This window comes from Pseudophryne corroboree, chromosome 1 (assembly GCF_028390025.1).
Source record: "Pseudophryne corroboree isolate aPseCor3 chromosome 1, aPseCor3.hap2, whole genome shotgun sequence".
Taxonomy (NCBI): domain Eukaryota; kingdom Metazoa; phylum Chordata; class Amphibia; order Anura; family Myobatrachidae; genus Pseudophryne; species Pseudophryne corroboree.
In genome coordinates, this window is record NC_086444.1 from 977,842,150 (window position 1) to 977,856,565 (window position 14,416).

General features: G+C 42.3%; 1 protein-coding gene across 2 annotated transcripts in view; it reads right to left on the reverse strand.

Moving 5' to 3' along the window:
- Nucleotides 1–14,416, reverse strand: part of FHDC1 (FH2 domain containing 1) — a 69,606-nt gene that overhangs the window by 21,871 nt on the left and 33,319 nt on the right. For both annotated transcript variants that reach the window (XM_063920533.1, XM_063920534.1), the window contains exons 4-6: nt 12,446–12,548; nt 3,569–3,654; nt 1,851–1,951 (exon numbers count right to left, since the gene is read on the reverse strand). In XM_063920533.1, coding sequence (XP_063776603.1) covers nt 1,851–1,951; nt 3,569–3,654; nt 12,446–12,548 — 290 coding nt within the window. The remainder of the gene's footprint in view (nt 1–1,850; nt 1,952–3,568; nt 3,655–12,445; nt 12,549–14,416) is intronic.

The window sequence follows — 14,416 nt, forward strand, 5'->3', positions numbered from 1 at the left end:
AAGGCTTAATTCAGCCTTGGGGCAGCTATCTCCTCTCCTCTCTTACTCCGGCTCCAGCAGCCTGCGGTACACTCACCGGCAGCCCTCTAGAAGTGGAACAGCTGGAGGACGAGCAGCTCCACCACAGAGAGCAGATTTGTTAATTCCTATCTCTGTTATCGGCATGAGCCGCATCTAGCTGTGATTTATGGGGGAGATATGCGGGTACTTTATTTTGACATGGGCTAAGCTCACCCATGCTGTATTGGGGACCCAAGGCTGTACTGCGTATGTTGTGTGCTGTATGCATACTGCTGACAGAGTCGGACATTAATGTACTCTCCCTAATATCACCCTATCTCAGTCACCCTCAACTGTCACTCACAGCTGGCACCAACTGTTGTTACCACCTCCCTGTCACCCACAGCTGGTACCGTCTGCTGGCACCCTGTCTCTGTCACCCACTGCTGTCACCCTCTCCTGCCATCACACTCTCCCTGTCACCCACAGTTAGCACCGACTGTTGGCACCCTCTCACTGTTACCTTCTTCTTGTTACCAGCTCCCTGACATCACCCTCTCCCTGTCACCCACTGCTGTCACCCTCTCCCTGTCACCAACTGTATCTCCCCTGCATCACTGTCTCCCCATCACTATCTCTCTCCTGTCACCCTCTGCCTTTCCACACGGCACGCCTCTTGTTGTGAGGGCACACTCTCACTGCAAGACCACAACCAGTTTTCTGGGAGCGCGTTTGCCTTCAAGGCATGCAGGGTCAGTGGCGATAGCGCGCTTCAGCTCGGAGGCGGTAGCGGGCATCGTTGGTACTCGGCGGACATTTTGGCTGCAGTGCCTCACCAGTCACTGACCTCACCGCACGCCACTGTATTGTAGTTGTTGTAAACTGCACCGGAAAACTGGGTCTTATGTGAAAACAGCAAAAGTAGAGAACTCCTTTAACAGATACACTAGGCACATTGCAAATGGGATGTTGCTTCTACCAGCAGCAACAGAAAGGGAAAGCTCCATCTCATCTTATTATTTAATGGAGATGCCACGGTATGTCAACAAAACAAGTAGTGCATTCCTCCTTCACTTTTCCAATGCAATGCTTTGTATCCTTGTGATCCACACATATAGCCAATTTACTATTGATTGTAATTTATTTTCCTATTGTACCCAGCTTATTATTTACAGTCCCTATTCCAAATTGTATGGAGTTCCCTCACTCCAATATGGCATCCAATGGGTTAGGTTTACACAAGACTAAAACTTATTATAAATGTATGTAGGTATGATTACACAAAGGAGGACGGCTTTTCCTAAGAGTCCCTGGTTCATTACTACAACACTGCACAGAAGACTCATTCTGTCACCTTTAGGTGTGCTATGGAACCAGATGCGACGGCACTACCAAAGGCATAGATGTGTTTCTTTTATATTTCTATATATTATGACCAATTATTTTTTCCATAACGTTTCCATTAAATGCATTAGGAAGTGTAAGAGCAATGACTCACAGATCTATATTTCTTATAGTTGTTTCTTAGACTGTTTTCAATAAGTCATGTTTCATCACTGTGAGTGGGACACATATTGTACAACAGGTGCCCCAGCAATGTTCCCAATCATCTTTGCCAGTCCCCACATGGCATCAGAAGTGCTAGACACACAATGTGACATGGCACAGTCACACACAATATTCAGATGGGGTTCGGTATGGTTATGATTACAAAATATAACGTGCTAGGTAGTATGTACATGTCCTGAAAGGAAATCTCGAGGAGGTAGTTGAAAAGTGGTGTTCTAGAACACTCAGACGGAAATTTGGAGGAGAAAAACATTTGTTGCCATATTCACTCAATAACTTACCTTTTGTAGCAATCCTGATAACCATCATGTCTTTATTTAACGAGGAATAAGAAGGTGAAAATTCTTTTTTCAGCACCATGGCTTCTATTCGCAAGGAATAACTGGGATAACAAAAAACACAACTATGCATGAGATTCAGTACAAGTAAATCATTATACTGTTACATAGTAGTGAATTTATCTAGAAGATAAGTACATAACTACACTGTACTTACAATGAACATTTTTACAATACACATCTTTATTTGTCTAGTAGGCTCAAATTCAACAAATACGTTTTTCACTGGACCATAAATGCTCTAAATACCGGGGAAGGCTTAACTAAAATATATTCTGTGCTGCTGTTAACATTAAATGCTTGAATTGGCAAAGTACACCTGCACTTGTTGCAGGTTGGGGCTGAAATGCCGGCGGGCCCCTTAACCCTCTTACCTTTACCCTCCTTTACTGTAGCCTAATCCCCTCTCCCTACCAAAGCCTAAACCTAACCCCTCCCACATACATACATACATACATACATACATACATACACAGCCTGAACCAAACCTTCCCTGGGGTGCCTAACCCTCCCCTCCACCCACTTCCCGCAGCCTAAACCTAACTCCCCCTTCCCGTAGCCTAAACCTAACACTACAGTTTTCAAGTTCGGGATAACGCTGTCCACTTTCTGACCGTCGGGATACTGTGCACCGGTATATCGATACCATCCCGGGCATAGCCAGATTAAGGGGGGATGCAGGGCATACTGTACACGGGGCCCCCCTTTGTCAGGAGGTCCCCCAGCCAGAGCACATTGACATCACTAGCTTTCCCTCTTAAGCAGCAGCAGAACCAGCAACCAGAATGCGAGCAGGACAGTATGCGGTGCAGGCAGAGACACAGGAATATCATGTTTCATGAGCTACCAGACGGAGCTTTCTGACCAAAGGAGAGATTGGAGGGTAGAGAGTGCTATAAGTGACACAGGGATCCAAGCTTCTCATCCCTGCCTGGGTGTCTGAGTCCTGTGTAAAGTATTATGCAACTAAACCATTTGGGACTAGAGATAGAGACACATACACAGAGTCCTACAGAGTCCTATCCCATTGTGTAAGTAGTACAGAGGCTGCTGCTATTCTTACATGTGACCAGATACATTTTATTTTATTTTTCTGTGTGTATTTTAAAGGTTAAGTTGTCTTTATTCCACTACAAGAAAAAGTGTATAAAAAATAGTTGTCTTTCAATTAGGTGGAGTTATAAACAGTACCCAGGAATTATAAAACTATTAGTTAAAATGAATATACACCATTCATTTAAATGTAATAACAATCTATACAGTACCTCCCACAATGCCCCATTCTAGGAGGGACAAAATGTTGGGAGGTATGCACAATTTAATATACATCCCCCACATTCCATCGGGGGTCCCCCTGTCTTAAGTGCCACAGGCACCCCCAAGGCTTAATCTGGCCCTGATCCCGGGCATGCTATACTTTTCCTGCATAATAAACATGCCCCAAACCTACAAATGTTTAAAATGTCTTTGATTTTGTCTATGCTGGTTTGTACCCTGTTTTGAAGAATTAATTTAAATGCTCCTTGAAATGATAATCATAGTTACGGAATCTGAAGCATAGCAATTGACTCATGGTGTAGACAAACAGGCTTGGATGGCTGCATATGACAAAGAGGTCCCTAAACAATTACAGGAGTAACATTTTCTCATTTTAAACTTACTTTGGCACCTGTATCAACATGTACATAAACGAATCAGTCATAGACAATTTCGTAATTTCTCCACTATATGCTTTTAGCTTCTTTACCTATTAATAATGAAAATAAAAATCAAGATTATTTCAGGAGACAAAAGTGTAAACGATGCATAGACATTAATGCTATAAGATCATTTGATAATTCCAGAAGGTATTTTATTAAACAGAAAAGGATACCTCTATTGTTCCCAATATGAAGGGACACTCCTAAATTGTACAGTATACTAATCCGATAATAGTTCCTGCAAATTCCTTTTTTCTACCCAACACAGGTTTTATTTACACATTAAAAACACACACACACACACACACCTCTGTAAAGTTATTTGTAATCCCTGTTCCAGCCATCACGATCATCGCTACATGTTAAGGCAAGATAAAATATAAAAGAAATAACTATTTCTAATTGAACATAATCCCTCATGTAGAATAAAGACTACAATGGGCCTCAATAAGAGGATTTCATTTACAGTGTATTATTATAGAATTATCTATACAGGCATATGTCGTATTTGTCATGCAAATCATTTTACAAATGTATGAATAAAATTTGGATTTACTACACGCAACATGCTAAGAATGGCAAAAAAAAAAGAGGGGGGGCGTGGCCTGGCAAGCAGGGGAGAAAGTTCTCTGAACAGCCTCTACTGGTCAGTCCACATATTGCGACTTGCTTATATCAAATTCTATCTCATATTATGTGTCGGCACGCCACTGTTGTGTCTATTTTTCTATTCTGATTATGGACAAATTAGTGGGCAAACCGCCGCGGGGCACTCGTAGCAACCAGAAAGGCAAAGGTCGAGGCCGTGATAATTCTTCATCGGGATCTCATCCTAGTCCCCGTAGCCAACCTGTATCTATTTCTGCAATGGATTCTGCTAAATCCTCTACGACTAATGAGATAACGGATATCCTGTCTGCGTTACTGGACCAAAAATTGGCTCCTCTGAAAAACTTGCTTGACTCTGCTCTCACTCAATTGAATCAACATTCCCAGTGGCACTCTGAAGCTGAACAGAGATTATCTGATTTGGAGGATGATCTCACAAAGGCCAGGACGGCATTGTCTGACCAAGAAAAATTTGTTGCATCTATTCAGGATAAGCTTGAGGATCTTGAAAACCGAAGTTGGAGAAACAATGTGCACCTTATCGGCCTCCTGGTGTCGGTGAAACCTCATGACGCTCGTCTCTCAGTGGATCATCATGAGGATCCTCAATTACGCCAACAAGGTCATGTTATTAGACGCTTACAGAAAATGTGCTGATCTGAGGTATCAAGATAATAAGTTGTTGCTATTCCAAAACTTTTCTTACATGGTTGCTTCCAAATGGAGAGAATTCTCACCTGTCTGCAAGAGTCTTTTTGAATTGGGCCACCGTTTTGCAATCCTTTATCCTGCTAAATTGAGACTCAAGCATGCGGGGAAGGCTTACTTCTTTGAAACTCCAAAAGCGGCCAAGAACTTCGTTGACTCGTTGTTCTCGCAGTCTTCTACTAGGGTGGACGATGAGTATTGATATTCAATGGCCGTAATTACTTTTGTCTCCTCGACTAGTTACCATTCAGGTTCTTGATAATATATGTGGGTTATACCACTGGTTATTGTGTTCTTGGACTATTTTAGTATACACTAGTACATTGTTTAATATACGCAAGTGTGTCTTCCTAGATATTTTCGTTTCCTTATCTGTTTACCCTCTAATCTCTATTTTTTCTTGGACTTCCTCCTCCCTTCTCTAACTCTTACTACGTCTCTATCTCAGCTTTACTTTCTCCCTTTTTTTCTCCTGTCTTATTTGTTATCACTTTGTTTGTTCATTGAGTGGTTTCATAGCTCGGTTCACCGATTTTTACATGTTCTTGGTCGGACACTGTTAAGTTACTTGGACAGGCAGGGTAGGTCTGTTTTTGAAAATTATTTTGGTTTCATGGCCTAGGGTCGGCATAGGGTAAATGATAACATCCGCTGCCACTTCCACTAGAGTACGGACAACTCTTAAATTTGTAACTTAGAATGTTGAGGGTTTAAATACCCCGATTAAGAGAAGAAAAATCTCTTTTCTTAAACGTCTAAAGCCCGATATTGTCCTCTTACACGAAATTCACTGGAAAGCCACCGATCTCAATGTAGTGAGATATTCCTGGGTAGGGGAATTCAAAGCGGCCTCTTATTCGGCTAAATGAAGGGGGGTTCTGATCTGTAGAATTCATCCATTTCGAATGTTATATACACAACCTGAGGCTCACTTAACCATAAATGGTCTGAACTCATCCTCTTTTACACTATGTAAAGGGACACGCCAAGGCTGCCCTCTTTCCCCCTTGCTGTTTAATTTGGCCCTAGACCCGTTGATACGTAACTTTGTACAGGATCCCTCATGGCAAGATGTTATGGTCGGTGACTACGACATTAAAATTTCTGCTTTTGCTGATGACCTCTTATTGTATTTCAGTGAAAAAATAAATGCCCGCATATACCACTTTTTAAACGGAAACAACCTCCATCACTTGGTGGTATTAATCTCCCTTGTCCGGAGGGCTACTCCTTGGCCGCCAATTATAGATATGCTATAGATTGGATAAGGGGTGGTAACAACTTTGTTAATCAAGCCTTAGAACAAGCTCTCACACTTCAGAATTCCTTGACACACGTATTACACTTTACTGACAATTCTGCACTTCCTGACCTACACCATAATCCGCTCAGGCCTTTCCCTGGCAAATTCCTCATTCCAGCCTTTATTGCTCAATCCGCAATTCCAGGGTGGAGAAGTTAATGAGGTTGTTCGTGCTTGGCATCTCCAGGGACTCTGCATACTGTTTACATTTTTGAATGTGGAATGTTCAGCGATCTTAAGGGCCCCATACACTTACGCAACATGTCCGTCTGACATGTCGCAGGCGATCACCCCGGTAGCCTCGCCCAAGATACATCGTATGCTGTCCTTTTGCATACAATGTATCTTGGGCGATCCCAGCCATGCCTGCGGGGTCGGACATGATTGAATGTGCAGCACATTCAATCTGGAGGATCCGATCCGATGCTCACGGGAACGCGCATCTGATCAGATCGTAAACACCTCCAAAATGCCCAATTCAATCCGATATATGAGGCCGAATGCCCAAAATCGGATGAAATCTAGCATTATCGTCCTAGTGTATGGGGCCCTTAAACCTTATCTCAACTGAAAGAAAAATACCCCGCTCTTCATTTACCTTTCTTTGCTTACTTTCAAGTCTGTAGTTTTGTTACTAGCAAACTATCACATCTAAGTTCCCCTGATCTCACCTTTTCCCTAAATGGCCTGGTACGGCAGTGTCCAGGTTCTCCCTATTCTACTTCTCTAAGTTATTCTCACACTAGGCAGAGGTTGGAGTTATCTAAACTTACAACCAGACTGGTCAAATGGACTGAAACCTTTCCAAACACTGATCTACCTACAGTGATTCGGTGGTGTAATGTGCTCAACAAGCAACTGGTTTCATCGTCTTATGCAGAAAAGCATTTTAAAATATTACATAGCGCATAGTACACCCCCCGACTTCGGTTTCTTACGGGCGTATCAGATAATTCCCTATGTTTTAAATGTAATTCCCCAGATGCTGTCTTTGGGCGTGCACAGTGGTACAAACATTTTGGACTGATGTACAGACCTATATTAATATTTAACTCCGTATCCCTTTTGACATCTCCATGGTTTGGGCTTTCTGGAATCATTTTACTACTCGGGATCCCTCATTCTCCAAAGAGACTAAATTGTTGGCTCGAGTGGCAGCAGCCGCAAAGAAAACAATTTTATCCCAATGGATACATTCAGATCCGATACCCTTGTCCCTCATGTTTAACCTATTTTTATCAAATGGATTGGGGTTGATTGTTCCCTAGATCAGGCATGTCCAAACTGCGGCCCTCCAGCTGTTGAGAAACTACACATCCCAGCATGCCCTGACACAGCTTTAGCATTCTCTGACAGCAAAACTGTGTCAGGACATGCTGGGATATGTAGTTTCACAACAGCTGGAGGGCCGCAGTTTGGACATGCCTGCCCTAGATGCAGAGTCCTGCTCCTCTAAATTATTTCTAAATTTGGTTTCCCTACTTTCTCACACTACCTACTGCCACCAAGGAATATGTACGCAAGGTAGTACGGTTAATGACGTGGTATAATACGGGATCTCTCAACATACCTCCATTTTAAACTATCTGGTTCATTTTCTGCTTTAGTGGATTAACTTTGTGACTCACTATTTGCCTATTCGGTTTATTGTATTCCAAGTTTCTGTCTCCTTCTCTTTGCCGTTTCTGTACCTTACAGTGGTTGTTGTTTTTATGTGTATAATGAAATACAACAACTTGTACTTATATTGTGTGTCTTTTCTCAATAAATACATAAAAAAAAAAAAAAAAAATATGAATGCCAAAAAAAAAAAAAAAAGAAAGAACAAAAATAAATTAATAGAGAAACCTCCCTGGAGCCCCAACCACCACCGCTCTCACAATTGGAATAAACGTGTCTTTTTTGGGACTGGAAAGCTCACATATGATGATGTATTAATGGTTACCTCTGGACTTTTGATAAAGCCAAATGATACAGTAAAAAAAATATATATACAAGTCATCAATTTTCTATACATGATCTCCATTACTTGCTGCATTGATTTGTCTCCCATTGGCAGAGACACTTGCAGCAAAACAGCTCCTATTACAATGTATTTCCATTAAAAGGGTACTAAATATTCAACTGCTGCAGGCTTGGACAACCTGCGCTGTTATATAACTACAGGTTTCAGCACACCCTGTTCACTAGGAGCTGGCAAGGCCTGAACTACGGCAAATGAAAGCCAACACTATTCTCCACTACCCGTTCTAGGCCATGCCCTCTATAACTGAACATCATGAAACATTCGTTATGTAAGAAGCATGTCTTCTCATTTATTAGTTTGCTCTTGCATTTCAACATGAACAGCATATATAGCAGAATATCAGTGCGATCATAATAATCTAGCAGTGGTCCCCAAATGCGGTCCTCAAGGCACCCCAACAGTCCTGGTTTTAAGGACATCCATGCAAAGGGCACAGGTGATTTAATCAGTACCTCAGTCAGTTTGATTATACCATCTGTGCAAAAGCAGGGATATCCCTAAATCCTGGACTGCTGGGATGCCTTGAGTACTGCATTTGGGAACCACTGCAATATACCATAGATAAAACATGCACTTTCACATATTGAACTTGCATAAGAGAAAGCGCAGCCAAAAAGAGGGCTATTAAAAACCTTACTACATTTATAGCTTTTCCAAGAAAGGATATTAAAATGAATGGGGAGGGAGTGCTCATAAATCACCTAGGCTCATAGTAGAAGCTTACTTAAGCACGTGGCATTGCACAACGGCAGTCACTAGGTACAGTACTATGGGTACTATGAACACACGTTGCTAATACAGTGATAACAGACAAAGCTTCAGGGCAAGGCTGCAGCTAGCACATAAAAAGTGACAAGCTTTATGCAGTAGGATTAAACTAAACTAGATTTGAAATCCTAGAGGGATATAGCCAGTCTCCATTCCCTCCTGTAACTGTTCAGTGATTATCATATTATTCTGGAGTGGTAACGCATACGAGGACTTAATTCACATTTTGGTATTTATACCATCAGTCGTGGATTAATTATAAACAGCAACCATATGTAAATAAATGGCTGCATAAAGGGCAAAACAATGGCTCATTATTGGCTGATGAGGTCCTAAAACCAAACTGGAAAATCGGTAAGACCAGTCTATAAAATGCACATGTTTATACATCACGATTATGTACATCATAATTATTGAGTACACATTTATAGAAAAGCACTTATTAGGTGCAATCAAGCAGCCTTCCAAAACCTCTCCCAAAGCTACTGTATGGAAAACTCAAGTACACAGCAATAAAAGGGACCCAGTGCGGTATTCTTTTACAGATACAGTCTTCCATATTCAAAATCCGAACACACAGAATATTCCAAGATATTTATTTATTTTAGCATGACTGCGACAGTTGAGACCTTTGCTTTCTGATGTTTCAATGCGTACAAACTTTGTTGCACAAAGTTATTAGAAAATATTGTATAAAATTACTTTCAGGCTGTGTATACAAGGTGTATGTGGCAAAATGGGATGTTTACTTGCCTCCAGCGATATAAAAGACTTGTATGTAATGTCTAATGTAATGGAGTCTGTGACACAACATGGATGCCAGCCTGTCCTCTAAGTGAACTTATAGCTACACAGATATGGGAGTAGAGGACAGATGTATAGTGGGGAGTCAGAGGTTAGTTTATGGCCCTTACCTTATCTAAAGGCCCATACACACTTGACGATGCACACGTTGTTAACGACCGTCATTAACGACTTTCCTTGAACTTCCCTTGAACAGCTGAGCAAACGACATGAGCATACACACAACCAACGACCAAAGACCATTCATCGTTGAAGCATCCAAGCTGAACAGTTTATTAAAATAATGAGCTGGGAACAGGGCTGGTGAACAGTGGCTTGGTCGTTGGTCGTTCACACCATACACATTCAACGACGTCTCTGGTCGGTAACGACCATAGTGAAAATTGAGCATACATGCTCCACAGATAAGCGAGGGTCGTTAACGTCCCGCGGGGCCGCGCATCGGTGGTCGTCGGATGCATACACACTTGACGATATAATGAGCGACGTCGTTGATGAGGGCTGAAATGAACGACGTCGCTCATTTTATCGTCAAGTGTGTATGGGCCTTTAGAAGCTATAAACTATAGTTAGAAGAAACGTTTCAGAAAAGCCAGGCCAGGTCAAAAAACCTGACCTCTTGAAACTTAAAAGAAAGACAGCTGTTGAAAGTGAAACCAAAAGGAAGTCTGGTTTCTCACTGGTACACAGCATTGAGAGAGAAAGTTAAGGAAACGGTGGGGGCTGCAGCTGTGAGGGGGCTATATCTGCCCCTCTCACACATACAGTGTTGTTCATTTCTGAGGGAAACAGCCAAGAGCTGGGAATGCGCCATTTCTCCTACAGTGTGAAATTCCCCTGCACAGAATGCCTACCTGCTGTTGAGCAAGGTAGGTTTCTGGAATTATCCTCCCTTTTGTTTTATTTGAAACTGTATCCTAATCTGTGTGTACTTTTAAATATTTCTAATAATCTCTGTAACTCTTTTTTTGTAACTGAAAGCTCTGAAGATATTCTTGAAATTAAACATCTAATTTCTAGTTCTGGTCTGTGTTCTTATGCGCAAAGGCCACATGGTCCATGCTATTATTTTGTGACGTATTAATAACTGTGTGTGTAGGCCGAAGCGAAGACAGCCTTGCATTAAGTCGCTAAAATCGTCTTGCTGGTGGCAGTGTCGCGTTTAAAGTAATCCAGTAGTCACGGACGGCGAGTCTCGAATTGGCGTATCTGGAGACCCGGCCGGTGGTCGTGACAGTGTATATGAAACAAATTAATTTTGTGTTAAGTATATACACAAACTTTGTTTCATGGCAAAATTACCTTCAGGCTATGTGTATATGATATATAAATGCATTCTGTGTTTACACTTAGGTCCCGTCCCCAAGATATATCATTGTGGTATGGAAAACATTCCAAAATACAGAGAAATCTGATAACCAAAATACTTCTGGTCCCAAGAATTTTGTATATGGGAGACTCGAACTTGTAGTGAGAAAATGCGACTGCACCATAACCGTTTATTGGCAGTGTAACATCTGAAACAGGGAGAAATTTCTATGGGAAAAAGAAAGTAACCCCTACATCTTTTACATACTGCAGAAAAGTAGGCTTACCATCACTGCAGATTAGCTCACATTTTGACTTTAAGCCTTCATGCATGAAAATAATTAGGCCATGATGCCAGTGGGGTATTGCTTTTTTTTTTTTTTAAAAACCAAACACAACATTTCCTGTCTCTAACATAGACATTATCTTGTCTAAGAGGAAGGGTGTCAGCAGCTAATGGAAACGAACAGTGGAATGAGGTGACGGAGCAGGATATGCTTTTTCCCACTTAAATATTGATTATATATTATTTGAGGTTTTAACAATGTAAAATGAGAGGTAAGCAAATTTACTTTATTTACATCATAATAAAAACAGTATAACATTTTAGGTAGGAGACATTTCAGCTAAGTAAATCTTGATAATTTGATGTATAAGCATCATAATTGAAAAACTATGCTTTTAACTTCACACTTCCCTAGCATGGTGTTGGGTTAAAGCATAAAAACACGTGACCATTCTCTCAACTGGACATACACAGACACACTAATGCCCCCTACACACTCAGCGATCCACCGCCGAGCTGCCCGACGGCGGATACGGCCGACGGGCGACCTGGCGGCGGGGGGAAGTGAAGCTCCATAGCAGTACATGCTATTAAGGACGATATTGTCCATATTGGCCTGCATGCATAAGCAACCCCGCAAACAACAATACATGAGCGCGGGGCCGCGCATCGCTCATCGTTGGTGCCTACACACTGAACGATATGGATGAGTTCTTGTTCATTAATGAACGAGAATGTTTATATCATTAAAATAAATCTTTAAGTGTGTAGGGCCCTTTAGAGAAAGTCTGCTGGATAGGGCTCTACCTCTATCAATGGAAAAACCAAGGGTCATGTCATTAGTGAGATTACGAAGACTGTATCGCTAACACCGTCAATGGCAAAAGGTGCAGAAAACCTGCACAAGTCTCCTTAACGATGCACCAGTTGTTCCAACAGATAGCCGAGCAACTTAAAGTGGTATACAACAATTGCATAACAAATTATTGATAGTACATGGACTACATTTATTTAAAAAGGTCTTACCTCTTCTTGTTCTGGAGACAACTTAAGCAGTTCTTGAAGAGCTTCAGAGTCATATAAATCACACCTCCCCTTATAAATATCTTCAATGATATGCTCAGGAGACCTGTTTGCACAAACATTCAAAACATAGATTTCAGTAAAGATGAGTATGCCTATTTATATATGTCCTATTAGAAAAAACATGATTGTTGAAAAAGCCGCATTCTGGAACATATTCAGGAATAGTTGAGACAAATAAGGAGATTTATGGTAGACTTACCATGGTTAAATCTATTTCTGCGAGGTACACAGGATTCCACAGGGAATACATCGGGGGTGTAAAGTTGGATCTAGATCCGAGGCACCAACAGGCTAAAGCTTTGACTGTTCCCAGGATGCACTGCACCGCCTCCTCTATAACCCCGCATCTGGGCACTGGAGCTCAGTTTCGTTAACCGGTCCAATGCAGCAGCAGGTAAAAGAGATGGCAGATATTAGTCACATAGAACCACATCCTCATGACAGAAGGAGGGACTAGCGGCTAATGCCATACAAACCCAAAGAAGCTAAATGCGTCAGGGTGGACGCCCTGTGGAATCCAGTGTACCTCGCAGAAAGATTTAACTATGGTAAGTCTACCATGAATCTCCTTTTCTGCAGCGGGGTACACTGGGATTCCACAGGGAATACATTGGGGATGTCCTAAAGCAGTTCCTCATGGGAGGGGACGCACCGTAGCGGGCACAAGAACCCGGCGTCCAAAGGAAGTATCCTGGGAGGCGGAAGTATCAAAAGGCATAGAACCTAATGAACGTGTTCACGGAGGACCATGTAGCCGCCTTGCACAACTGTTCTGCGGACGCACCAAGATGGGCCACCCAAGAAGGTCCAACAGGCCGAGCAGAATGGGCTTTGATAGCAGCAGGCGCTGTGAGTCCAGCCTGCGTATAAGCTTGAGCAATCACCATTCTAATCCATCTGCCCAAGGTTTGCTTATTCGCAGGCCAGCCACGTTTGTGAAAACCAAAAAGAACAAGAAGGGTATCTGACCTCCGGATAGAGGCAATCATCCCCACATAGATACGGAGAGCCCATACCACATCCAAAGACCGTTCTTTGGAAGACAAACCAAAAGAGATAAAAGCCGGAACCACAAAATCTTGGTTAAGATGGAAAAAAAGATACCACTTTAGGTAGATAACAGGGGCGGGTTCGAACTACTGCCCAGACACGGGGAAAAATCAAAAAGGGTGGACGACAGGATAAAGCGCCTAAGTCCAACACCCTCCTAGCAGAGGCAAAAGCCAGCAGAAACACGACCTTAAGCGTAAGGCATTTAAGGTCCACAGACTCAAGAGGTTAAAATTGAGACTCTTGTAGGACATTTAAGACAACATACAGATCCCATGTAGCCACAGGAGGGACATAGGGAGGCTGAATCCGTAAAACACCCTGAGTGAAAGTAGAACATCAGGAGTAGACGCAATTTTTCTCTGAAACCACACCGACAAGGCAGATAGATGAACCTTGAGGGAGGCCAGATGAAGGCCTAAATCTAGGCCTTGTTGCAGAAAAGCCAAAAGCCTGGAAGCTTTGAACGAATAGGCATCATAATTCTTAGCAGCACATAATGTGAAGTAAGAGTTCCATACCCTGTAATAAATCAGTGCAGAAGCCGGTTTGCGGGACTTCAACATAGTTTAAATAACCGCCTCGGCGAATCCTTTGACTCTCAGGAGTGAAGCTTCAAGATTCGTGCCATCAAAGCCAGACTGGCCAGGTCCGGGTAGACACAAGGGCCCTGAACGAGGAGGTCTGGGTGTTGAGGAAGTAGAAGAGGACGCTCTATCGAGAGACCTTGCAGGTCTGAGAATCAATGCCGTCTGGGCCATGCTGGAGCGTCTAGAAGTAGTATTCCTCTTTCTTGCTTGAACTTCCGTAATACCCTGGACAGGAGTAACACGTATGGCAGCCAAAAGTTCCATGGAATTG